Here is a 27,988-nt window from a genome sequence, read left to right as displayed (position 1 = left end):
GCTTTGGATAAAAGTGCTATATAAGCGCGCCATTTACCATTTATGTTGAGTGTCCATTATACAAGTCCCTGTGAATGAGTTGTTAGGACAGAAACGGTACTAGAATCAGCGGATCAGTATAAACTGTGATTGTATGTACTGCTGGAACTATTGTCAGAGCTGCTGTTAAGAGTAAGTGTTATTTGCTCCAATTATGACTTCTTCGGGACACAGTTTTCAACCACCATTGAGTGGTAGTTGAAAAAAACTGGAATGTAGGCAGTATAAAAAAGGCAATATGATTTATTTGGTCTTTTTACATTAAGAGCAGTTGATAAGGCTAATCAAATCAGTGTACATAACATATCCAATATTGTCAGTCAATTTATAATAAGCAGTCTTCATGAAGTACTTTTTCCACTTGACATACAGTATACAGTGCTAACATCTTCAGCGGTGGATTAAGATCCACACAGGCTCCTAGGCTCAGGGGCCCAAAACAAGGGAGTGTACCCATTCTGGTGTTTACAGAAAGCGCACACTTAAGTGCATATGTAGTCAGTGCACTAAGACATTTATGTTTATTATGTAATTATTTTAGCATTTTAGCCCAGACTCACAGTGCATGTTGACAACTGAACAAACATGCAACATAAGAATGAAAACACATACACAAGTGCACATGTAGAGGATTCACTGCAATTCATAGCCATTACATCTTAGAGAGCAATGTCTTTGTGCTTAGTCTGTTTCCAAGCAACAGTCCTGGATTTATGGCATGTTTTCTCTTCTATAAATCACATCATCATCATAAACTCTTCAGTTAGTCCTCTGAGAGCTGAGTCAGGCTTGTTCCAACAAGAAAAATGCTAAACCAGCAACGCATAATCCTACTCTAGGATCCTACTCTAACCCTGGGAACTCTGCACTGAATATTATTTGTGTTTTTCCTAAACATAACAAAATTGACTCGGGTGATTATGGGATTCATAATGAAAAGATTCACTCACACACGCTAAAGCAGAGCAAACCCAAAATTGTGGTTTAAAAGGAATGGGATTGAGCAGTAGTAAAATGTGCACTCCAAGAGGATTCCAGGACAGGGGTGGGATTAAAAATAAAATATGTTCTACCTGTTCTTGTGTGTTTGGATATCAGTGAATCAAACTGCACAATTTCACCCTGTCAGATTCCAATAAACACTTTCAGTGTCTATAGGACTACAACGTTTTAGCATGTTTAAAGCTTGTTCATGTATGACCCTAAGTATAAATAAGCACTATACACATATTTGTGTGTTAAACATGCAGAAGCTCAGGAGCCATGTATGAGAAGTCTTGGAAGTCATCATGGTTCAGGGGGATCAGTGAGTCTTCTATGGGGGTGAGCGTAGGCTCTTCCTGGGTGAAGTCTGGATCAAAATTGTTCACGTCCTCTGGAGATTTCTGCACAGCACATTGCAAACAGGGCAGGGGTTATAAATAAAGCAGTGGACTATTTCAGTCCAGTCAGCTGCATACAGCATATCAGTGTCACCATTAGAGCTTAAAGAGGTTTTGGCATAGCGCAACTGTAAATGAAAATAGTAATGTTGGTGATGAAAACAAGGCGGTGTGATTGTGCGGGCTGGCTTGGCTTACTATTCGAGGTTTGAAGGGGGAATCCAATTCGCGTTTCCTTAGCTTCTCCCAGTCCAAGTCCCTGAAGAAGGGGTGAGCAGTGATTGGCTTCTCCCCTCCATCCCTCTCTATACAGCCCAGTCGACGTGAAGCATCTTTGGTCAGGAACTGGAGGAGAACAATATAGGATGTACTTAATATTAAGTTCTGCAATCTCGTCCAACTTCTGAGTTCATGGTTGGAGGCTCAGTGTACTTCTGCATACTAAAGTGACAGATATAAGGGTCGAACTATTTACTAGAGGTCAGCAAGGGTAAAACTCTTAGCCTTTGTGCTGACCCAGAAAGCTAGGAACAAGACATTTTATTACACACAGAAGGAAAATAAAGAGATCGTCTCCTTCACAGCTCTAAATCAAAGAGGAACCCGTGTAAAATATTTTTTCATATAGGATTAATGATGAAGCTGAATCAAAGGGATTGCAGGATGTGGGGAAAATGACTGTTTACTGTGTTGCTGAGATGACTTGTGTTTCCACCTACCATAGCATTTAACTGCAGAAACAGGTAATTACATTATTATATGTGTTCCTAGCCATAATATAAGCTCTGGTTTCTCTTTATACCTGTAAGTAACAGAGTGCAGATCATTCTAGTTTGAGCAACAAGAAATATAATTTCTGGCCAACAAAAACGGCACAAGAATATAAACGGAAACAGACATGAAACATTACACTGTATTACATTGTGTGCATTGAACCTCACAGTCTATGTCCCTCTAATCTTCTCTCCAGAGAGATATAGTCACGTGGTGCAGGGGATAATCCATGCACGCACAGCCATTTAACCCTTAGTGAAGTGGAATGGGATTAAATAACCATAAATTAAACTTGCCTTGACCAACAATCTCTATTTGATCTAGATCAAACCCTCGCTGTTACAACTCTTGGTCTCCTAGCAACTGATCTATTAACTGGTTCAAAACAAATCTCTTAAATACCATGTACTGTTTTTTTTCCACATGTATGCTCTCCTCACATTAACTGAGTCAATATCATGATATAGCATGGATCTGTTCAAACAAATATTGAGCTGCAAAGTCTTTGACTTTGACTTTGTCTGCACTATTCTAACCAATAAGAGTGGAGAATCCTGCCAAAGGCTCTAGACAGGATAACGTAATGGCATAGACGTTTGGGTCATACCAAGAGAATGAGGTAAATCAGTTATTTTCTCTGTTCACAGCCCACTGGATACCACGCTTCATGGTGCAGTATTTAGGCTAATATTTACAACCTCATGATGTTGAGCTTATGTAAGAGGTTATGTAAAGCAATCTCCTGCAACAGCTGCTCAATGGCCTCTGAACTGTAGAAAGATACATACAGTGTATCACCACATTGAAAATCTGGGATTTTTTTTTTCCATTTAAAATTGGAAATTTCAAATTTGTAAATATTTAAAACAAAGACAATAAATGTTCAATATCTTGAATATTTAATATTCACGATTCTGCACTATTTCTAGGTCCCTATTTAAATGTAAGCAAATGTGTGATACTGACCATGTTGACGTTGTAAAAAAGGTCAGATTTTCCTCGGATCTAATCTCCTCTATTAAAGCATGTCTTCAGACAACACTCTGATGGATTTGATCTAAAATGGATCATAAGCTTTTGCACAAACTTGTGATGTCCATGCCAACTCGAGTGCACACTGTCATTAAAGCAAAAAGGGGACTTGCCAAATACTAAGGAAAGATTCTAATTTTCACTCAAGTTATTGCCAGTAACATAATTTGTAATGCAAATTGTTGGATTGTATCAGACAAGAATGCAAAATAGAAACATTTTTACTAGTGGTCTCAGACTTTTGGACCCCATTAAAACTTACCCCCGTGCCTCTCATAAAAAACTTGATACAATGACATTTAAATATTATATTCACATTTGTTCACTGAAAAGATGCTTTAATACAAAGCAGTTTACAATTGAGAAACAATACAATCCAAGTAGTTAATAGATAAAGACCAATAGCAAAATGATCCTATTTAACATTTATAGTTATAATGCTTGTATCGTATTAGAAATTGAACCGATTCATTTATTCTTTGATTCATCTTCAGTAATTATCCTGGTCAAGCTTGCGGTGGATTCAGAGCTTATCCCAGGAGCACTGGGCAGAAGGCAGGAGAGTTCACACTGGATGGGACGCCAGTCCATCGTGACACCATTCACACACATTCACATTCACACATCCACTCATTTACACCTGCATAACCAAGTTCAGTTAGGAAACAGAATAGATTGTTTATACTGCGACACTTTCAAACAGCTAATGTAGTGGAACAGAGTGCAGGAGCTTTGACAAAGCTGTAAATGTGAGCTTGGTTTAGGATAGAGGGTTCAGGGAAGAGATTAAACACAAGTGTGAACTGCATTAACCGCCAATGTAAAAGGAAAAGATTTGTGCATTGTGTTGTTTGTATTTCAAAAGAAAGCGTCAGCGTGAATAACTGGAAATCATCTGTTTCTCCAAGCAAACTTGAAATACATAAATGACTCATGTGGACCGACCAGTGACACACAGGTTAAAGTATAAAGAAACGGTTGTCTTGAGAGATGAATTCACACCTCCACACCCTAGAACACATTCACACAAGCTTTATGGCCAGTAGAAACACCTGCTTTTCTTGACAGATCAAATGTTGGTAGTCTACATTATTAATACCCCCCCCCCCACTATTTAAAGACAACTTCCCCCCAAACATTACTAAAAAGGTTCTGACTTTTTTTTTAGACTTTTATCTCACTGACCCCACCATTAAGATAAGGACTTAGCTTACCCCTCTGAGGATGTCCTCTGCCTCATTGCTAAGCCAAGATGAATAGATCACTTCATCCCTGAGGATGCACTCAAACAACTCATCCTCTGTCTCTGCCTCGAATGGTGCATGTCCACACAACATCTCAAACAGCAGGACTCCCATAGCCCACCAGTCCACAGACACACCATATGGTTCTTCTAGGATGATCTAAGAGCAGAAATCACATCAGAATACAACATGCAAAAATGCACATCCATCACAAGCTATGTTCTATGTTACACATACATAGACATGAGATTATTACTACTCTGCAAAAATATTTACCTCAGGTGCAATGTAGTCTGGTGTCCCACAGAAGGTGGTAGTCAGGGCTCCACCAGTTATCCCTTCCTTGCACATACCAAAGTCTGCCAGTTTACAGTGGCCATCCTTGTCTAGTAGTATGTTGTCCAGTTTCAGGTCCCTACACCAATAGATATACATAAGTTATAAACACTGCATATACGACAATATTTATATAGAATGACAGCACATACATTTAAATATAAGTGATAACAATGATTAGCCTCAGAGAATGCTGGTTTATATCATACAAAGCTAATAAATAAAAACCTTGTTCCAAGGACTGTATGATATTGTAACACTTTCAACTGTGATGTGCAAAGGCAAACATCATTGCTGATTATTGATCTTTATCTTATGTTTGCTCAGGCCACTGGTTACTGTTCAGAAGGGTTAAGCAAGGTCCTTAACCCTCTCTGTTCCAGGGGTGCTGTATCATGGCTAACCCGGTGCTCTGTCTCCAACTTCCTAATACTAGTGTTATAATACAATAGCTGTGCAATCTCACTCATTTGCTGTTTGTCTGCTGTCTGTATGTTTCTGAGTTCTACACACATTTTCACAATACATACAGAATAGGGAGCAGAAATGGGAGTGCTTACAGGTGGGGCACATGAACACAAAATATCATTCACGTGGCAAAATGACTCCTGTCTTTCCAAACAAAGAAATAAAGGCTGTAAGATATTCGGAATTCCAACAGGATAATTTTACAGCACAAACATATGGCAGTTGCAATTACATTATGTTATAATCCAGAGTAAGGAAGGACACTTCACTGATATCTGAAGTCAAGCTTAGGAGACAGCCAGCTCTACAGATGGAAAAAAAAATGTGGAAAGCTACAAAACTTCAGGCACGCCAGAATCATGTAGTTTCTCACGTCTACAGTGGTGGACTGCTGGCATTGCAGTACTGTGTGGTATAGTAACTATTCCAGGCATTAGGCACAAACCAGAGGGATAGAGACAGGGAAGAGTGCATAAAAACATCAGATCATTTTTTCAGTTATTTATCAGTTATCTAATACACTAAAAACATATGTAAAACCAATGCACTAATATAAACCTCTCAAATTACTCCAAGCACTTTCCATTTGCAATAGTGTTACCTGACATCCTTTAATATAATACATCTGTGTTTGACCTTTCACTTCAAGTCATACACTAACCACACTGAAATTGATCAGAGATTTAAGGAGAGGATCAATCTTTTTTGCAGGAAAACATCCAAAATGTCCCCGCTCATCCATAGATAACGTCATTAGAAACTTAAAAAAAAAAGATATTTAAATATTTCTTCAAGTGCATTCTGGTCTGTCAACAAATGAGAACAGGGTAAAGAAAGGACAAGGATAATAGCAGGTTCTAAACAAAGCAGGTCACAGGATAGTCCTCTTCCAGAGATTAGATTAGAGACAGATTACCACTGGGTTAAAGTGCGTCCAATCCTAATCCAAGATCATTGGTCAGCAAGATGGAATGACAAAACAGACAGTCATATTTAACAAGCATAAAAGCAATGATTATTAATCCTAAAAACAAACAAACAAACAAAAAAACCTGAAACAAAGAAACATTGTGTTGTAATTGAAAAAATCCCCAAATTTCATTAAAAACTGTTATCAAACCGCCACATTCATGCTCAGGCGTATGATGCAATAGCGCTGTAAATTGATTCATTTCCTGTTGCTTCACTGTGTGTAGAAAACTACCATGTACTTCAGTCTCTGGTGTACAGTAGAGAGCAGGGCTCACAGACAAGAGGATAAGTAAGTATTTATCCTGTAGCTGAGGGAATGATGGAATACTAACAAGAATAAATGCTGAAAGGTGAAGTAGACAGTCCTGTTTAATAACACAAACCCCAATGGCAACACTGAATTATACTGAAGAAAAGATTTAATAAATATATAAAACAAAAGTAGGAGGTCTAACCCTAGTCTGACCAACTAACAACATATTTACAAAGTGACAGTGGAATCAAATAATATATGAGGGCATATTTGTTTCAAAAACATCACTCTAAGTGTCACCCTTAGTACAAGCACCATTATCTGGCATCATTTTATGCTCACCCAATCATCAGTGAGTGAACCATAAAATAAAAAATAAAAATAAAACGCTAACAACAAGGATGAACAACTAAGACCAGTAAAAATGGCCAGCTAAAACAATCTACATGTTTCCTTTGCAATTGTCGGTAATCAGCCTAGTGTAAGAAAACAAGCCTGAACTTGAGTGGCGGTCATAGCAGGCTGACGTAGACGAAACCACAAACTACAGCACACACCATGTTTACTAAAAACACCTGCATGTTCTACAGTAAAGCTGGATCAACTGTAGACAGATGAGATATGTAGACAGAATGTGCACAGAAATATGCTTTGAAAAAAAAAAACCAAAACAAACAAACACACCCAAATGTATTTGGTGTACTGTACAAGCTACAAGTCGTGACCACAGACAAGCTCAACCCAACTGTATAGCATAACAATGTGGGGCTGCATTGCTGTATCACACACATTCAGTGATGGATAAATGAAATAGATATGTTCCCTACAACTCAAAAGAAGCGTTTCGTGCAATATGATCCAAATGATCCAAAGTGCAAACCAGCTCAAACAGTCTTAAATTTAGTATTTGTTGTGACATGAATCTGTTTGAAATGCTGCTGTGTGGTCTGAAGCAGGGTGTTCATCTAAAACAAAACTATGTTGTAAAAGAAATGGACCAAAGCATTGCATGAATGGCCGACAACTACTGAAAACATTTGCGAGAAATGATTTCCTCAATAAATAGATTGGTTTATAATACTTATAATATAATATATGTTAATACTTTATAATACTTGACAATATACTCAATAGATGGGTTTAACATACTTATTTCATCAATAATCCTAATTATTCAAACTAGTTTAATATTCCAATGAAACTGCTTGTTGCGGTTCCTGTTTTTGACCACTAGGTGCAATAATAATTCCATACAGTCCCTCCAGGATTTTGTCATTTTGCGATCGCAGAAATTAATGCAAAATCAAGCAAACTCCGCAATATTATGAGGAGCTTGCGATTTTTTTTTTAATGACTGCAGAATTATGCAAATTTGGGCCAAGACGCATCATTTAATATCATCACAACACAGGTTCATCCCAAAGGCCTGTTAATGAAGGTTACAAAAATATTCCAAGGGAAACACTTGCTAGAGATAGCAGAGCCCTTCACAAATAATCTATAGATAATGGCATGTGGTCTGCTTGGGTTTAGATTGTTGTGGCTTTCTTACTTGGACAAATAGAAGCTAAGCACTTGCGCAAGATGGTGCAGGTCACGTGGAAGAGGTGAAATAGGAGTGTTGTTTACCCAACTGTGGGCAGAAGCTGGGGTGTGTCTTTACCGGTACAATTTGTCAGGGACAGGTACAAACATAGGCACGCTTAAACAAACCAACAGGCCAGGTGAGAAAGCCTTACCTATAAATGAATAACTCATAATGTACAGTTTGTGCAGAAAAAGTTTGCTTTATTGCACAGTCATGAATGACGTCAAGCTAATACAAAACCACCCACATTAGGTCACATTTTATAGATTCCATACTATAAGCTTAGTCTGAACGTTCAGACACGTACACTGAACACATCTAGGGTTAGGAAAGTAATAGAGAACCAGTACCTTACCTGTATATAATGCCTTTGGAGTGGAGGAACATAAGAGCAGAGGTGATTTCAGCAGCGTAGAACCGTGCTCGGGCCTCCTCGAACCGCCGAGACTTCTGGATGTGAAACATGAGGTCACCACCATTCACAAACTCCATAACAAAGAATAAACGGTCCTAGCAAAGAGAGAGAACAACCCAAGAACAAATAATGAGCTTTTTTAGAATGCTGTTTACCTAGACACAAATATAATCAAAGATGATATTATTGTTTATATTCTCTAATATTCATGGCCTTTATTAATTTTAAAACATGTGTGATCTCTTTTATGTGCTGTAACTACTTCCTCATTTGTTACAATAATGTAACGGAATAAAATCTATTAAAAAAAAAACTATGATTACCATTAAAACCTTATGGTATGATAATCACTTTGCTGTATTTCTCGGTGCTGCTGCTTTAGTGTGGTTTGACAATTTGATGGCAGAGATAGAAATCTTTACAAATCATTTTGTCGGTGTCTAGGACTTTTAACTTCCTCAGCAGTAGCACAGGTTAGAACAGGCATGCGTGGGCTATGTCTGGTATGCAGAGTGAATCGCATGCTGTTTACCAAGAAGAGAGGTATTTTGTACCAGCTTGTGCTGAAAATGTGCTGTAATGTGCTGCCATCTACTGATTGAATGTGGTTAGCCATCGCTTACTATGCAGAACACACAAGAACACATTCCAGTCATTCAAAACAATGTTTTTTTTCCCCCAACCTAATCTACCGCATTTACTCCGGACACGCGTCTCAGTGATCTTCACTGTAGTGACGAAAGAACCATAAATCCATTTACTCTTCTAACAGATACATTACACACCCAGTCTGATAGTACTTAGTCTGAAAGTCTGGTAGTACTGTTTCAGTCTGATAGTACTTAAAAATGACAAACACCCTAGTTACATATGTAACTGTAGTTATGTAAACACTGGATAATTGCCAAGGGCCAAGTGTATGCATGATGAAACCTTAAACAAAGTCATAAAGTAAACATATGACAACGTATTTGATATAGATATTGTTGTCAAAATATCATTGTGTCAAGCTACATGTCACTTCTGCTGCCTGATGAGAAACCAGTGATGCTGAGGTACTTGCTGGAGGTGATGCTGGAGGTGTGAGGCAAACGTGCTAACCACTAAGCAGCAATGCCCCCAGAACTTTCTCCCACATTCCTATTATTGATGAGGTCCTAAGCCCCAAAAAAGGTCTTTACACTGTAATACAGTTAAATCCTTTACGACCGGGGCCTTATGGAAGATCCCATTTGGTGCTAAACGCTACAACCCAAATCAGACCACTGCCATTTTGTCATTGCCTGTTTGGAGCCTGCAGGTAATATAAGAAAGCTGCTAAGTCAATGCTGCTGAAGTGGAAGTTGAAAATTTCAGTTCAACTGTCAGTTCACTGTCAAACACAGTGTTCCTGCACTCTTCCTGTAAGCTTGGTTTAGTGTTAGCAATGATTTCAGGATGTTTATGCTTAGCAGGTTCTTTAGGCTGTGGTATCGGGAGACAAATTTGACTCTAAATTATATATATTATCTACATCTGAGTGAAGAGTGCACTTCAGGAGTTATAGACTAAGAGGAATGCAACCTAGGAACCCAACTCAAGCTAGGCTCCAAGCTATAAAATACACTCGCATACAACAATGAAATGATGAAATTTTTTTTGCACACCATTACACCATTACTGCCAAATGCTTAGTCATCAGACACCTTAGACAGATGAACATCCCTGACCCAATTTATCCAGTATCTTCAGTTTTAAATGCTTCAAAGGAAATAGCGTGATAATTCCTAGCGCCAAAACTTGTAGTGATATCAGCATTTCACAGCTCAACAAGTAACTTGTGGAAAATGTACACATAAGCCATTAGCTAGCCAAGTGAGACAGACTAGCTAGCCAGATCTGTTGATGTTTTAGAGTATGAAAGCACTGTAATAAGATTAAGATGCCACTTTGATGTTCTGTAGCGATTGACTGTTGTGTTAACTATATCTAAGTGCTTATGTAGCCTATAGGTAATGATCAGGATGTGTGGCATCTCTGCTAGATAGCTACCTATTTAGCTAGAAACATTTAGGAATTAATATGCGCTAGCTAGCTAGCTTACAAGCCTAGCAAGCTATTGAAACCTCAGCAGCATTTGGCTAAGTTAGCTACCTTTCTTTATATACTGTTGATAATGTGGTGGTGTTCACGTTAGCATTTCTCACTTGGTTAGTTAACATAAGAAATGACTAGCCAATATATAGAAAAACATTTTTGGATTAGTTGTGCCAATTGCAGACACATGAAAAAATCATTTGTAAAGTAATTATTAGTAGTTTTTCATAATAATTCAGAAAGTTGTTCTAAGACATTCAGGTGATTCAGATTTGTTAAGTCGATCTCGACACCTTCCCTGCTTAAAAAAGAAACTTCATTGAAATTCTAATGGTTTCCACTACAAATACCATTACAAACCATCAGCTGTTAACCATTAAAACCATTACCAAATGGTTTCCTTATGTAGTAGAACGTATTAAGGATGTAGGTTCTTAATAGTATCCACTAGACATAACAGGCTACCAGTAGAAGGCAGCAAATTACCAGTAGAGACCCACAGGGACTGTTACAGTTTCCATTAAAAACCAATTCAATTCCCATAACCATTTAAACCATTACAAATTCTTTGAGGGTTTCTCATGACAATGTCACTGACTGGTTCCAGTTTTGAAATCACAAAATATAATTCCATTTCTCCACTAGGGAAGATACGAAAAGAGAGAAAAGGGCAGAATAACTATAACTTTGTTTGCATATTTTTAATCTCTCTGTGATTGAGGGTCATAGCATTGCAGCATGAGTTTAGTATTCCACCTCATAAATACACCAATTTCAATTCATCAGCTAGCTGTCAAGACAAATGTGGTGCATTACTGCAGGGAAAATCACTGTAGGACTGTGCTGTAGTAGGACCTGAGTTTGAAACTTGCTTTAGGCACTTACGGTGGTCTGAAAACAGTAGTACAGGTGTGTGAGGAATGGGTGATTGTAGGCCAGAGCCAACACTCGCTTCTCGATCATGGTGGACTCCACGTCGTCATCTTGTAGTATGACATCTTTCTTCAGCATCTTCACTGCATACACTCGATCATCATTGTTCAAGCGAGCCAGCATCACCTGTACACATGTGCGCACACAAATTCAAGTACAGTGTGTTTTAATGGAAGACATTTTGCATCCTGCTTGGATGCACGACTTCTCTGGAGGCATATATGGGGGAATTTGGACAGGAGGGTTTTGGATAGGAAAAAAAATTGACTGTTTATTAGACAGTGTGCTCTTCGCTTGTCCTACCCAGATGCATGACTTCTTCATATGGTGATTGGGAGATCTCTCAAAAATGGGCAGAACCTTATAACTAACTCCCAGTCATTAAAAGAGCAATGAACATGACTGACTTCTCAAACTTAAACATAACTGTCAGACTCACAGAGTTTGCAGTAATCAATCAGTAACCAAATCCTTAATATTTTACATAACTAGTATGGCTTGTTATTAGGATTCCTCCATCAGGAGGAACCCTATTGTTATTATTAGTATTCTTCTTATTATTATTCTCCTTATCTCCCTAAAGTGCCCAATAACTCAAGATCGGAATGGTAAAAATTTTTTAAATTTGGCACATTGATACTACAGGCCACGAGTAACTGCCACACCACAAATGGCCCACATGAGCCCATAGGTGGCGCTACAGGCCACACCCAAATTCTACGTCATTTTCCCGGCACCCCGGAAGTCCAAAATGTCTGAAAATTGGTATACATACCTTATTTCTCATGGGGAACAAAAAAGCCATTGGGGGGACCCACAAAGTCTGCCATGATAGATTTTCCCCAACATTGAAAATTTGTCAAAAACTACAAAAATCTTCTACTCATGAACCATAGGTCTGATTGACTTGAACTGTGGTACATATGTGTTTGATACATGTCTTTCTATACGGTGATAAGCAATAAGGAATCAAATAAAAATTGGCCGAACATTGCACATATTTCTTGTGTCCATAAATCAATGGAACTTGATCTGTGCCACACACAAAGAGGACACTACAGTATGTTACCATGTGCAATGCCAACCGCATATCTCCAAAAACAATGATTTGTAAAATAATAATACCATCTGTTATATTATGTTTTACACTATTTTTATCATCCACTAGATGGAGCTGTTTGTCTTCGAGGCAAAGTACACTTTAGTGCATATAGCTTTAAAGCTTTCATTGTAAACTGAATTGTATTCACTGACTAATGTATGTTAAATAAGCGTTTTTGTATTCCTTTTCAGTTTGTAATTTGGTCATTGAAGCCTCTCTACAAACTGAAATGTGTTTAGCTAACTATATGATCCATCAGAAACACGTGAGCAGAGGACAGATAAATTAAACTAAAAATCTGCCTTTGATCCAAATGCGTTGAAATGTTGTATCTGTGGGATACATGTCTCTTTTGGAGGAATCCACCATTGGTGCTTGCAGCTATATTTTTATCATTGTAACTGGTAAATATAGTAAATAAATAGTAAGAATAATGCTATGTTTAATTACCTACGTTTGAAATTTGATCAGTTCTAGGTCTATATATCTAGATGTCACTACCTTTTCAGCGAAATTGCTTTTTTAGCACATCATGGCAGACACCTGATTTTGGAAAAGCCTTTTGAGGCTGAGAATTACAGATTAAACAGTTAAAACAGAACGCACGCAGATATTTACTTCAATAATCGACACCTGTGCTTCCCCTATTTAAAAACCACCAGCCGGCACTGGTTACGGTTTAATATTACATGAGAAAACTCAAACAATTTAACAGGGGAACCAAAATAAATCACACAATCCAGATCAGGAATATGCGGATGAGTGAGGTTGTTTGGATATAGTTCAACAAGGCCAGTATATGAATAATAATTATTTATTTTTAATTAATGATCATGCTATTTGCTTCAAAATAAAGCCATGATCTGCAGTACATTCTAAAGTATAGTATGTATAGTATATATTTATAAATGTATAGTATTTAAACAGTAACTATGGACCAGTAGTGTGCTGTCTGGGTATGTATCTTCATAAATGCCTCAGAACTCTTTCATGTCCCCTGATCTTTTCGATCCTCTCAGTTGTAATATCTATGATCTCACACAGGGGTGTCCAATCTTATCTGGAATCAGGATCAAGAGAGAAAATGGTAGATCGGGGTGTCGAATCTTATACGTAAAAGGCCGGTGTGGGTGCAGGTTTTCATTCCAACCAAGCAGAAGCCACACCTGAGTCTATTGAACACCAAACAGGTGGAATCAGGTGTGGCTACTGGAAAGAAAACCTGCAACCACGCCAGCCATTTAGGGATAAGATTGGTCACCCCTGATCTACCATCTTGTCTCTTGATGTGTCTGTTCTATATCTGGCAGTTTATTTTCAACATTTTAAATTCAATTTTTTTTTAAATCTGTTAAATAGAGGTATATGCAGTGTTGTAAACTTAGTGTCTCACCTTGCCAAAGCTGCCTTTTCCCAGGACCTGTAGGAATGTAAAATCCTCAAGCCCCACCTTCATACTGTCCTCATTAGCCAGCTCAGACCGCCCTTGACGTCTACTAGTAGAACTTGTAGACTTCACTGAGGACGTGCTCATCTGTGGAAAAGGCAAAGAGACACACATAGACTTACTTTATTTAGTTTCATGGTCTAACGGTAGCTGTTCTTTTCACCATACAGCTGATGTTGTACCTGGGAGTGGTGTTTACTGAGTCTGCCTGCCTCCAAGCCAATCTCCGCCAACTTAGTAGCCAGCTGTGCACTGTCTACCCCACAATTCGGAGCCACATTTTTTTCACAACGAATGTGCACGTTCATCTTACAACCTGAGCATAAATGACAAATGCTTTACTTACACACACTGCTCTTTGAAGCATATGTGAAATCATAGTGTGTACATATGAAACATATTTTAGTCTTTAAAAGGTGCCTTCACTGAGCCTTCATAACATATTCACAAGCATTGCATAAATAGTTTATTAAGCAATACAGGATAAGGTGTGCGTGTGTGTTATATAACTGAGCTGTTGAGGCATAAGGACCTTAAGCTTGTCAGATTTGAACTCACAACCTTCATGTGCATGGTGGTCTGGCTTCCCTTTTGCTGTATTTCTGCCTCATGACCATCCAGTGTCATATATGTGTTGTTAATAAAATATGAACTAATAATTGGCAAGAAAAGGATTTTAAAAAATACAGTAACAAATAAGATTAGTTTAACATTTCCCTCTTCTCTCTTTCATATAAAGACAAATTCACATATAACCTCACATAAAAGTTTCATAAATTCAGCACTGATTTATATTATATTTTCACAGTGCTTATGAACATGTTATAAAGACCCAATGTACAGTAGGTACCATTCAAATAAAGTGTTATGCATTGCATTTACAGCATTTGGCAGACAAATGCAAGTGATTTACATTTATCTTATTTATACAAGTGAGCAGTTGAGAGTTAAGGGCCTTGCTCAAGGGCCCAGCAGTGGTAACTTGGCAGTGCTGGGATTTGAACTCCTGATCAGGAGTCCAAAGTGTTAACCACTGAACTACCACAGTCAGACCTGCATTACCTTTGCATTGAAGACCCTGTTTCACCAGTCCATACAGGAGTGATCCACAGTGGTTACAGTAAGTGAGCACTTTATAATTGTGCACATGAAATCGATGAGGTATGTTGATGCTAAAACCTTGACTGGGACCCTATGAGAAAGAAAGGACTTATGTTTGGAATGTAAGACTTGTAATGATTATATACTGTAAATGGTTCACAAATTCTGCTTTCCTCATGCTGTCCCCATAAAATGTACTTATAGGGAGAGGGGAAAGAGACATACCTCAGTTGCTTTTTTCTTCAGCTTTGGACACTCATTAACAACCAGATGGTGGCATTTCTTATGGACCACACAGGTGCATACTGACACATTGAAATAAAAATGATAAGGGTTAGAAATCCACGCTGTAATGGCGCTGTAATGTTTACAGGCCTGCTACTGCACTAGGTCTACTCCAGCTCTACAGATTTTTTTTGCAATTAAAGCCAGTGAGTATTTTAAGGTATCTGAGCAATCTGAAGATGTTTACCTTGACACTGGTAGCCCTGCTTTCCAAAAACTCCCCTGGAGAGAGATGGTAGATAAACATTTAGGATTTTTGAAGATAAATTAAGATTACAGATTTAAATCACTGTCTAAACTTGGTGTGTAGACAGTTTTTACTTGGTGGAGTTTGACTCAACCAGTCAAACAGAGAAACACAGAGAATGGGGATGGTAAGGAGTGCAAGGTTTTCATTGTCATATATATATATATATATATATATATTTGACAGATGTTTTTGACAGATACAGATTTTTAAAGCATATTTTTGTAAATTACAATAAGTAAAGTATAGTTATTGTTTTTCTTTTGTTAATTTGCATCGAATACTACATTTCCCAACTAACAACCAAACTACATTCACATTCACTTTATTGGGAACACCTATACACCTACTCATTCATTCAATTGTCTAATCAGCCAATCATGTGGCAGCAGTGCAATGCATAAAATCATGGGCATATGATGTCAATGGGCATATGGGCACTTATGCAGGGCTTCTCAATTGTTTTTAGAGCCAGGGACCCCTTTAACGGTAAAAAAATATTAGGCATATTATTTAAATATTTACTGCTGGCTATGGCTATTTGCAGAAATTTGCCACTCATAAAACATGTTTTTATTAAACTTATTATTACATTCAAGTTGGCATTAATTATAGCCCTACCTGTTTTGCTAGAATTAAAACTATTTAATTCAAGTGACCATTCAAACAGGCTAATAACTATAAGAACTCAATAAGAAATATAACAGACTATATAAGTGAATTTCCCTGTTTCTATAGCTTCTCTCTCTCTCTCTCTCTCTGTCTTTCTCACTCTGTATGTGTGTGTGTGTGTGTGTGTGTGTGTGTGTGTGTGTGCGCGTGATATAACGTCACCATATAAAATTTTTGCAGTGGCAGCAAAATGTAGGCTGTCTCAGGAACGTGGCCATGAACTTGTGTCCATTGACTTGGTGCACTTTCCTCCTCAAAGCCCTCTGTCGTTTCCTGCTTAACTGCTTATGAGTCCATCCATTAACAGTGGCATCATCTGAAATGAATGGCACATTGTTAAAGCCGTAATATCATCTGCTTGACAAGTAAAAAATATGCATGAGGTAAATAAATAAATAAATAAATAAATAAATGAATGAATGAATGAATGAAAGAAAGAAAGAAAGAAGAAAAAAAGACAAACATCACTGCCAGAGGACCTGAGTGTACAGACAGTTCATACAGTACAGATGTGGTGGAATAGGGAAGTTCTGCTAGGAAAGAGGAAGCAATGTTATATAAAGTAATAAATGTCATAAACTTGTAATATATAGGCATAGGTCAGTGTAGCTCATAGAAAAATTAATGGTATGAGCCAATGAAATAATATTATTACTTTTTAATTAATATATAAAAAATAATATTATTATTCCTTTCCAAAGCAAGATTTGTGTAAGCTACAGAAGATTTGAACAGAAAGACCACTTGCCATTGATTAAGTTGGACGGAAATAAAGACATGGACCAATGTTTCACCATCTTGTTTACGAGCAATATTATGGATATGGAGAAAAGCATGTTTGGTAAATGTACTAATACACACCATAGATGTAAATGTATGTAGGTTACACCTACGATCTGAAATACAAGAAAGGTCTTGACAAATACTCGATCCTCGAATGTTAATGTCAAAGTCATGTTAAAGTGTTTGCGGCAATAAAATAGAACTTTAAAAGTCTCAGTGTCTAATCAAAGCTTGCACACATTGAAATCTTAGGGAGGTTAGACAGCTATATCAGGTAAGCTCTGAGTCCATAATGTCAGTGTCTGTGAGAAAGGAAATGAATATGCCATGTTAAAGGTCAAAAGCAGAATTAAGATCTGGGACAAAGCCTCACTACTATACGATGTATCAAAATCAGGTGGAAACGAGGTCAGATTGTAAAAATTCACCAGTTTGTTTCAGTTCGTCTGTCTTAGTGTGAATACATGGCATTTATTGGGCAAAAGGTGGATAAAAGTTGACAGAATGACTGATTCCATGAGACTGGTGGAGACTGCTATAAGTTTACTGTTCGCAAAGACTATTGTATTTATCAGTATTTAAAGGTAATCTATATCGCCTACAATTTTCTCAAGTCACAGTAGTTTATATTCTATGAAGAGTTCACGTGTGTACACTACCGGTCAAAAGTTTGGGGACACGTGACTGAAATGTTTCTCATGATCTTAAAAATCTTTTGATCTGAAGGTGTATGATTAAATGTTTGAAATTGGTGTTGTAGACAAAAATATAATCGTGCCAACATATTCATTTCTTTCATTATAAAACTAACATTTTATTTACAAAAAAATAGACTTTTTAAATAGATGACTTGGAGTGAAATATTCCAAAACATTCCAATAAGTGTCCAGCGTAGGTGGGAACTCCTTTAATACTGTTTAAAAAGCATCTCACGAGGATTCCTCAAGAAGTCGGCTGAGAAAATGCCAAGAATACATTTCTGGAAATTCTAGGCAAAAAGGGGGATCTACTTTGAAGATGATAAAATACTAAATTATTTAGATTTATTTTTTTGATATTTTTTTAATCACAACATAATACCCATAGTTCCATTTGTGTTATTCCAGAGTTTTGATGACTTTATTATTATTATTATTATTATTATTATTATTATTATTATTATAAAATGTGGGAAAATAATAAAAATAAAGAATGAGTGTGTCTAAACTTTTGACCGGTAGTGTATATTTTTGAGACTAGAGTGATTGGGTGAATGAGTGGTATTTATTTCTAACTGCAAGACCCCAAGTGTAAAAAACAAGAACCTTGTAATTGAGTTTTTGGGTCCTGTAGTGTTTAGCACTCAATTCCAATAAAAATGCGGGCGTGAATATGAATTCTTCTCTGACACCAGTATATGAAAGTAAATGGCTTCCCTCTACTAGGATGGTCAGAATTGTGAATGAAAGGTATCTGACTATGAAACTTGGGTGAATTCTTTCATTTGTTCACTGATATTTTGGACCAAATCTACCCAAATTTACTTTAGGCAATCTAAAGAGAAATATTTAAATAAACCTTCATGCAGATGCAGTGGTTTCACTGTGTTTCCTCAAAGTTTCACTAAACTGTAAGGATTTTATTTACTCATTCCAGATGCCTATATAAGTTTAGGTACTATATATTTTTTGTCATATATAAACATTTTCAAATATCAGATATGTGACAGTAATTGGAGCAACTGGAGGGATCTTTATGGTGCTTATATAGCAGAAAACCTAATAAATGTGCCATGGAGCATAGTGGCATACGCAGAATTAGTTCTAACTGGGCCTACATCTAATGATTTATCACACTGTACACTGGACTGTGTCATTAAGTTATGTTTGGAGGGAAAGCGAGTCCAGTGTGTGTGTGTGATGACATCACTAATGTCCACTTGAGCTAACTTTTCATAAATTCCTTATCCTCAAAAGTACTGTAATTAAAATAATACGACTGAAAAAACCTAAATGATTTAGATTATTTTGAATCATTTAGATTCTTTGAATAGTCAGTTCTATCAAAGGATGCTAGTATTTTGGTTCCAAATGGATTCAAGGAAAATAAACACTGCAAAGATATTTTGCTAGGAACAACAATACTAACTAAAAGTACATAATCATCCACAGCCGTTCCAAAGTAGAAATTCTAATAGTTCTGTTATAAAAATCTAAATGTTTTTGAATAAACATCTTTTGTGATTTCATTCAATCAGTACGTTTACATGGACAACAATAATCCGATATTAACCCGATTAAGACAATACTCTGATTAAGAAACTACCATGTAAACAGCTATTTTTTATTAGCTTAACCCGACTAAAGTCATACTCGAAGTAAACACAAATGGAATTAAGACATGTGGAATATTCCTGTTTTAGTCGCATTATCGACGTGTATTACAGACATGTACACACCTTAATCACATTATTAACATCGTGTGGGAGTTTTCACCGCATTTTGCAACAGGACACGTGCACACACAGCAGTTCTCATCCGTTTGACGGCAAACAAGAGAGCATGTCTGCGTCCGAAACCATGTACTTACCTGCTATATAATAGGAGTAATACATGTATCTCAGTTACTATATAGTAGGTAAGTACGCGGTTTGGGACGCACCCCACGGCTTCAAGCAGTCGTCTATTTGCACATGCAGAATGAAAAATAATTAACTGTTATTAACTATAAAAATAATTAACTGTTAATTAACTAATTAAAAATTAAAAATAAAAACACCCAAAACTGTATACGGTACCATAACGAAGACGAACTGTATGTTGATAGGTGAAATTCTGGAGGGAACGTCGGACGGCGTGGTGTGGGGACGTAATGACGTGTGCCGTTAATCGATCTATGTTCTATAACATCTAAAACAGGGACATGAAAGGAGTATTCTAAAAGCGACTCATGTAAACACCTTAATCACAATATTGTCTTATTCAGAATAAGGTCAATAAGAATAAAATTCCATAGCCATGGGTACGTGGACATATTCCTAACAATACAAACACAGCTTTCCAAGACTACCATTATATTAGTACATTATATTAGGCCTAAATACTGTCTCTGTAAAAGGAACAGGTCTAACCAATTTTCTAAAAAATGTTTGTTAAAAATTAACACTTAAGGAATGCTATATTTGGATTGGAACACAAGAACAAAAGTGTACAAATATTGGTTCTGCTTGGAGAGAAACTCTATGCTCTTGAAGGAGATCATGAAAGTAAGGGACAATTTACTGGGAGTCTATCAGCACAGAAATGAACACAGATACTTTTTGTGTGTACGTCTGTGCTGAATATGTGCGTGCCTGAACTGAAAACCTTTCTTTATTCAAGTATGGAGGTTGGTTTGCATTTATAAATAGCTGTAGTTAATAACTGAAGTGAATCTCTTTCATGAGAAAAATGCATATTATATTTGGGTGAAGATTTGTTTAGTCCTGAATGCAAACATACATGTATTAGTCAGGTCCTGCCAGAGTGGTTTAAAGGCAGTGCCCTCTCATCCACACTAAAGCTATACTTGCGCTTGAAAGTTTGTGAACCCTTTAGAATTTTCTATATATCTGTATAAATATAACCTAACCTAACAGCATCAGAATTTCACAAAAGTCCTTAAAGTAGATAAAATGACTGGTAAGTACTGCTGCAGGACTGATCAACACTTAGCTGAAACCATTTGCAGTTATTGCTGCACAAGGGGGTCACAACAGGTACTGAAAACAAAGGTTCACATACTTTTGCCACTCACAGATATGTAATATTGGACCATTTTCCTCAATAAATAAATGAACAAGTATAATATTTTTGTCTCATTTGTTTAATTGGGTTCTCTTTATCTACTTTTAGGATACGTGTGAAAATCTGATGCTGTTTTAGATCATATTTATGCAGCTATATAGACAATTTTAAAGTGTTCACACACCTTCAAACACCACTGTATTTAAACGTAAGCCTGCTAGAACCTGCTATCATGAGTGAGACAGTGAAAGATTCAGTGAGTTAGCAAGTCAGCAGATGTCAAAGTGAATGTGTGGATATGTGATGTAATGTGTTGCAAGTGTGTTGCAAGTCATGAGATAATCTAACACCAACCAACCCAACACTTTAGCCTCTATTTAAACTTAGACTATAACCACAGACTGACTTTGAGAAGGGGATACGAAAGAACACATCATACCTATTTTCTGCATAAATACGTCACTGAATGCAGGAGAGAACAAAAATTTAGCTGTGTACATTTGAGACAGAGCAGAACTGATACAGAGCAGCAGGAGGTACTGACCATCTGTGAAGGAGCCTGTGAGAGTGATGGCGATGTAGATCTTGCCCTCCGGTTCCAGGTTAACCTGGTGAAAGGGATACAAAACAATTCAGAAAATGTTTGGGTTTTCTTTGCGAGCAGGGAAAGACAAAGGATCAGCTTAAACTTTCCAGTGGATTACATTTTTTTGCCTTGGAAGTCAAAACTGACTTCTGAGTAATTCCATATGCTGTATGTAATTGGTGTTATGTACAGTCAACCTGAAAAATAGACAATGTGCATATAATCTAAATCATTTACTTCTATAAATACAGGTTGGTCTAACAAATATGTAAACAAATATGCACAATTAATGCATCCAGCAACAACTCCAGGGTCCATGGTTTCCGCCTGAGCTCGGGTTACTGTCAGTGTGGAGTTCCATATGTTCTCCCTGTGTTTGAGTGTGTTTCCTCCTGTCCACAAACATGCAGGCAGGCAGATGCTATGCTAGGTGTGAATCAGTAAGTGAACATGTGTGTGTGTGTGTGTGTGTGTGTGTGTGTGTGTGTGCACATGGTGTCCTACATTGGACTGACATCCCATCCAGGATGCGTTCTCGCTTCACACCCAGTGTTCCCCAGATAGGCTCTGCATCCAGGACATGTTAAATAATATGGGTTTTATTCACACTAAACTAGCTTGTTGCTATAGGTTTGTAAGAACTAGCAGCATGTTGCAAGCTGGCATTTCTTTTCTGAAAGTAGGAAGTGGCCATTCATTTGGTGAGAACTAAGTAAACTGAAGAAAAAACAAATAAAAGCTGTTCAGGTTTGTTGTGAAGCTGTGGCTTTGCAACAGGTAGCAAAGCCTGGTCTTTTATGTTTGAGTTGGTATCTGTTTCTATACTACACATACTTTCACCCTGTCTCTTTAACACGCTGCACAAGCAGCAATGTGGGGTGAGAACCAGACAGACCTGTTCTGTGGCTCCCTCCCTCACGCACACTAAACTACATCAGCTACATTTGCACGACTTAATTCTTACAAGAAGTCCAAAGCACACAATATGGACTTGAATTTTTAATCACGCTCCATCATCAGAGAACACACTACTCTAAAGACTACAGGAAAAGCAAACAGGATTTGAGCAATAAACTTTAAAGGAATGTGAACATATAAGTTTAGTTTCACCCATGTAGAAACTAGTTGAACCAACTTGGTATGAGCTGTACATTTAAGACAAGCAAAGGAATGCTGATCTGTATAAAGTGAGACCAATTGTTTTCTTTTCAGGAAATACTTGATTCCTGATTACTAATGGCATATTATGTATATTAGTCATACTAACTAGTTACCTCAGATAATGGGTTTACCTTCAGTTTTCGCTGACATAACCACTTTTTTACACAGGAGGACAAAAACACCGAATTAAGCAACTGACCTTTTATGCCTTATAACATAAACCTAACTACAAATTAATGAACACTCTTCACAACAGACTGTCAATCACTTATTGAAAAAAAGTTACAGTTTTGGCATTTTAGTATTAGAAATTTGTTTAGATTTAACGGCAGCTAAATGGGAAAGAACAAAGACAAAGAGGGAAATGAGATCACAAGTCCAAAACTATGCATATATCTGCATCACTGACTACATTTACGTGGACAGCAGTAATCTAATTATTGACCTTATTCTGAATAAGACAATATTGTGATTAAGGTGTTTACAAGTCGCTATTAGAATACTCCTTTCATGTTCCTGTGTTACATGTTCTAGAACATAGATCGATTATCACACGTCATTACGTCCCCACGCCACACTGTCCGACGTTCCCTCCAGAATTTCACCTATTAACATACAGTTCATCTTCGTTATGGTACCGTATACAGTTTATGATGTTTTTATTTTAAAGTTTTACGAACGCTTCAAGTGCAGTTAATTATTTGTCATGCTGTACGTGCAAATAGATGACTGCTTGAAGCCGTGGCCTGCGTCCCAAACCGCGTACTTACCCTCTATATAGTAGCCAAGATACATGTATTTCGCCTACTATATAGCAGGTATGTACGGGGTTTCGGACACAGCCGTGCTCTCTTGTTTGCCGTCAAACGGTTGAGCACTGCCGTGTGTGTACGTGTCCTGTTGCAAAATGCGGTGAAAACTCTCACACGATGTTAATAATGTGATTAAGGTGTGTACATGTCTGTAATACACGTCGATAATGCGACTAAAACAGGAAGACTCCACATGTCTTAATTCGATTTGTGTTTACTTCGAGTGTGACCTTAGTCGGATTAAGGTAATTAAAAATTGCTGTTTACATGGTAGTTTCTTAATCAAAGGATTGTCTTAATCGGGTTAATATCGGATTATTGTTGTCCATGTAGAAGTACTGAGTCTTGTTCTTAAATATTTGTTGACGTACATTATCGCTTTCATTCAGTATAGTAATTCAAATTATAATGGTGCCAGTATCATTGTTATCGTGCTACTTCTTCTCCTGCACCTATAGGGTGCTCTGGATAGAAAAACATGTGGTTTTGTGAGATAGTGAGGTAAAAAGAGGAATCCAGTAAGGTTAGTTCAACTGCATACCAATGCTAATGCTAATGGAGTTTGGCATCTCTGTCTGCCACCTCAGCCCCGAGTAGCCAAATAACACAATAATATGTATGTGTGTGTGTATACTATATCTGGCAATCATCAGTCGTACAATGCAAATTGTGAGCTACAGGTCAAGAGCTTCAGTTAATGGTTACATCAAAGATCAGAATGTTGATGAGAGAGCTCAGACGAGAATGAACAAACTGGTTTGAGCTAACAAGAAGTCTATAGTAATTCAAATAAGTAGTCTTTACAACCATGGTGAGCAGAAAAGAATCTCAGAAAGCACAAAAAAAAGTTATTCTAAACTTCACCTGTCCAGTTTGGGTGAGTCTGTGCCTATGATGGCCTCAGATTCTTGTTCTTGACTGACAGGAGTGGAATCCTATGTGGGATGTGTTAACCTTTATGCCCAGCGATTATTTTTACTGTGATAGCCCTGACAACCGTCCCATAGCTTTACTACAATGACAAAGAGCAAGCGAGAGCACTAGTGAAGCTTGGGATCACATAAGGAACGAATCTAAATTGTAAAATAATCTAACCTAATCGAAGTTACATTTCTTTACTAACATTTGAATATTTCCATCAGCCAACCTCAAAATTACAAGCTACTACAAAGTTCATTTTCAGGATTCTCATATAATAACGTACTAATAATTTCAATGGTCTAAACATTTTTGTCAATTGTTTCTCATGCCAACTGATGAACTGGAAAACCAGGCGCACTAAGATGGCTAACTGGAGCCTAAGAGGATTGCGGGAATACAAGGCAAATGCGGTAATACAATACTACTGAAAAGGGGAAAGTGGATTTGTGTTTCACAAATTAACTTATACAATACACTTGTGAACGCGAGAAAATCAGCCCAAAGCAAGCATGATAAGCATGATCTCACTGTGGCTGAAGAATGCATAGTTTCCGTGACGCTTAGTGAGGTTGCAGCTCTGTGGTTTTGTGCAAGGCCTAGTTAATGCATGAACATTGCTGTGAAGACCCTTACAAAGGAAGCAGATACAGAGGATTATATGAAACAATAGCATTGCACTCTATTGGTACAACTTAAGGACAAAGTAGATACAACTTCTTTTTTAATTCCTGTGTTGAATGGATGTGCTGTCAGTATATCAGGGTACTTCATCAAGCCAGCAACACAAAAAGTGTATATGTATCATTAAAATTGGTCACATTTTCACCGAAATAGTAGATGTGTGTTTCATGAGCACTTGGCTAAAGTGAACGATATAAAGAGCTATATGCAAATGAACCATAGCAATTCCAGCTAGATAACAGTTTATCTGTTATTTGACCCTCTAGATACATTTCAACTGCCTAGACAAATATGTCTGATATTTCATTTGGCACACTACAAAACCCACCAAGCAAATGCCAAATCATTTCTGCATTCCAATCTACTATGAACAGTGGTACGATGCATCTAATGAAATTCCAAATCCTGTGGACTTCCATGTATTTACTTTAAAACAAGCACTTTACAAAACGTGTATATTCAATATATAGATTACATCATCTTTTTTTTTAAACAAATTTAAAATTTTTATTTCTTTATATCATCTCAAGTTTTAATAAATGCTTATGATCTCAGGTATGGCTAAATACATATATATATATATTGGAGAAAGTGGTATGTTTTTTTTTAATAATACAGGCTTGTAAACATAGTAGGTACCTCTTTATGTCTCAGATGGCACTTTCAGGTAAATTTAGACATCATTAGGACGGTTGGGACAAACACTTTTATTTGATTTATTATTTAGTGATTGTAGCATATTAACTGATGAAATTTCATTAGAAACTTAATCTATTTTATAGATCTACTGTATATTAGTATTTCCCAATCCAATTCCTGTAATGTGATTCTAGGTAATGCTATATAAAATATTTTCTATTAAAATTGAGAGAATAAAAAAAGAACATTCTTTTGGTAAGAGGTATGCTTATAGTGGGTTTGAGACACACACTGACCTCTGTCATACTTGCTCTGACTGTTACACAGTAAGACCTAAAATGTGTGCATGAGGGGCATTAATGCTCTGCTGCTGGTCTGCGTTGGTGTCATGTATAAAAAAAAAAATTTTTAAAAATGGCACGTCGGGTTTATATGGTCATACTAAATGGCTATCTGAACATGTTTATCTCAGAAGATGTGCTGGTGTATTAAATATATAATATTATGTATTTATTTTCATATTTATAGCAAAATAGCCATGGATGTTTGACAAGTTTCAGTGCCCTGTGAAGTGCTAGTGCTCCCATTAGTTCAAAATGTAAAGTATTTGGTACAGTTTAACTTCTTTAAATGGTCCCTGAGCTAGAAGGATATCAAATAAAAAGGTTGTCCTTCTTTGTTAAATGTGCCTTTCCTTAACAAGCTTGATACAAGATTTTCAGCTCATACTGCTCTTCATTTGTAGAGAATATTTAAAAGGCACCTCAGACTTTTACTTTTACCAGGCCTCACAAACTCTTATTACAAAACAGAAATTTGATTGGTTGCTGAATGGGTTTATGGAAAACCACTATGATTTTCCACACATTGTGTGACACATAGTAAGACCTATAGTGCTGACTACTCTAGGTAAACCGCATGAAACAAAGGCACAAGTTTCCATGTTAGTGCATTGTGTAAGCCTGTGTATGTGTGCATGTATGTACACCCAATAAAAACCTATGTTCATTCAGTTAAATATTTATCTTGTAGTCTGTTAAGCATAGCAGCTACATTTAGACATAAATCTCATGATCGTGATCTTTTTTCCTTTTTTTTTTTTTGTCCATATCTTTATATAATTTCAAGTTTTAATAAATGCTTATGATCTCAGGTATGGCTAGATACATACATATATGGAAGAAAATGGTTTCTTTTTTTCATACTACAGACTTGTAAACATAGTAGGTACCTCTTTATTTCTCAGATGGCACTTTCTGGTAAATTCAGACGGCATTAAGACGGTTGGGACAAACACTTTCATTTGATTGATTGATTATTCAGTGATTGTAGGGTATTAACTGATGCCATTTCATATCAGCACCTACATTTAGACAATGTGCATTCAATAGAACTCGACAAAGTATGTGCTGTCTGTGTGTAGCCTGTGTAATAGCTGTGTGTGTAAATATGAGAACGATTCCTCACCCATCCCTCAAACGTCTGTCTGCTGCTGGATGACGTTAGTAGAGACTCCAGCTGCATGGTGCAGTTCGCCACGAAGTCATCATATCCAATCGGTGTGTCGTGGAAAACCGCCAGTTCTAACACTTTGCCCTCGCATATATACGGGCAGAATTCTTCACTGAAGGCAGGCCGGTTGGTTCTGGGTTTGATGGCTGTCTGGCCCACTTTAAAATGGTCCACTTTGACCACGATGTAGGGATCCAGCTGTTGTGTCTTCTTGTGGAAAGTGTGGCGCGTGGAGAAAGTGGTGGGCTTTAAGTCCACCGCCTCCCTGATGCGCAGTCTCATGTAGCCCGTGAATCTCATCTTTTTTAGACGCCAGAAAAGTTGCGCTCCAGTGCGATGCAGCTGTGCTGCTCCAGGTGTTCACACGCCTTCTGAATGAGTCAAATGCGAAAGTATGCGAGACGCCGACAACACAGCACAGTCATGGCCGGAGTGACAAGAAGGAAACAGACGGCACTTCGCCTACGCGTAGAGAGAACTTTCCAAAGCAAAACAAAGAGAGGTTCACGTCAAAGCACCGATTCAAATCGAGACGTGAAGAGCCAGTGTAGAAAACGTGCCGGAGATCCCGACTGCTACGTGTTTCCTTCTGTGAACTCTTCTGTCTCCCTCTTCAGGGTGTTGAAGTTCCGCAATCACAAACAGCCTCGCATTCTACTCATCATCACAAGGATCTTACCTTAAGCACGTATACAATGCGTAACTACACACACACACACACACACACACATACGCACGCACGCACGCACCCAGCCTTTATACA

General features: G+C 37.4%; 1 protein-coding gene across 1 annotated transcript; it reads right to left on the bottom strand.

The window, feature by feature from the left end:
- Positions 1–264: 264 nt before the first annotated feature.
- On the bottom strand, positions 265–27,955 carry prkchb (protein kinase C, eta, b). The gene is made up of 14 exons (XM_053614251.1): positions 27,181–27,955; positions 21,458–21,521; positions 16,529–16,682; positions 15,635–15,669; positions 15,388–15,467; positions 15,124–15,253; positions 14,244–14,377; positions 14,008–14,148; positions 11,465–11,638; positions 8,444–8,598; positions 4,748–4,886; positions 4,442–4,630; positions 1,620–1,766; positions 265–1,424 (listed from the first exon to the last, which is right to left on the bottom strand). The coding sequence occupies exons 1-14, from the start codon at positions 27,523–27,525 to the stop codon at positions 1,278–1,280; spliced, it is 2,034 nt and encodes a 677-aa protein (XP_053470226.1). The 5' UTR covers positions 27,526–27,955; the 3' UTR covers positions 265–1,277.
- Between the last annotated feature and the right edge of the window lie 33 nt (positions 27,956–27,988).

The sequence above is a fragment of the Ictalurus furcatus genome, chromosome 25, assembly GCF_023375685.1.
Source record: "Ictalurus furcatus strain D&B chromosome 25, Billie_1.0, whole genome shotgun sequence".
NCBI classification, from domain to species: Eukaryota; Metazoa; Chordata; class Actinopteri; order Siluriformes; family Ictaluridae; genus Ictalurus; species Ictalurus furcatus.
The sequence above is the reverse complement of the archived record's forward strand: the minus strand, read 5'-3'. Positions and strand labels throughout refer to the sequence as shown.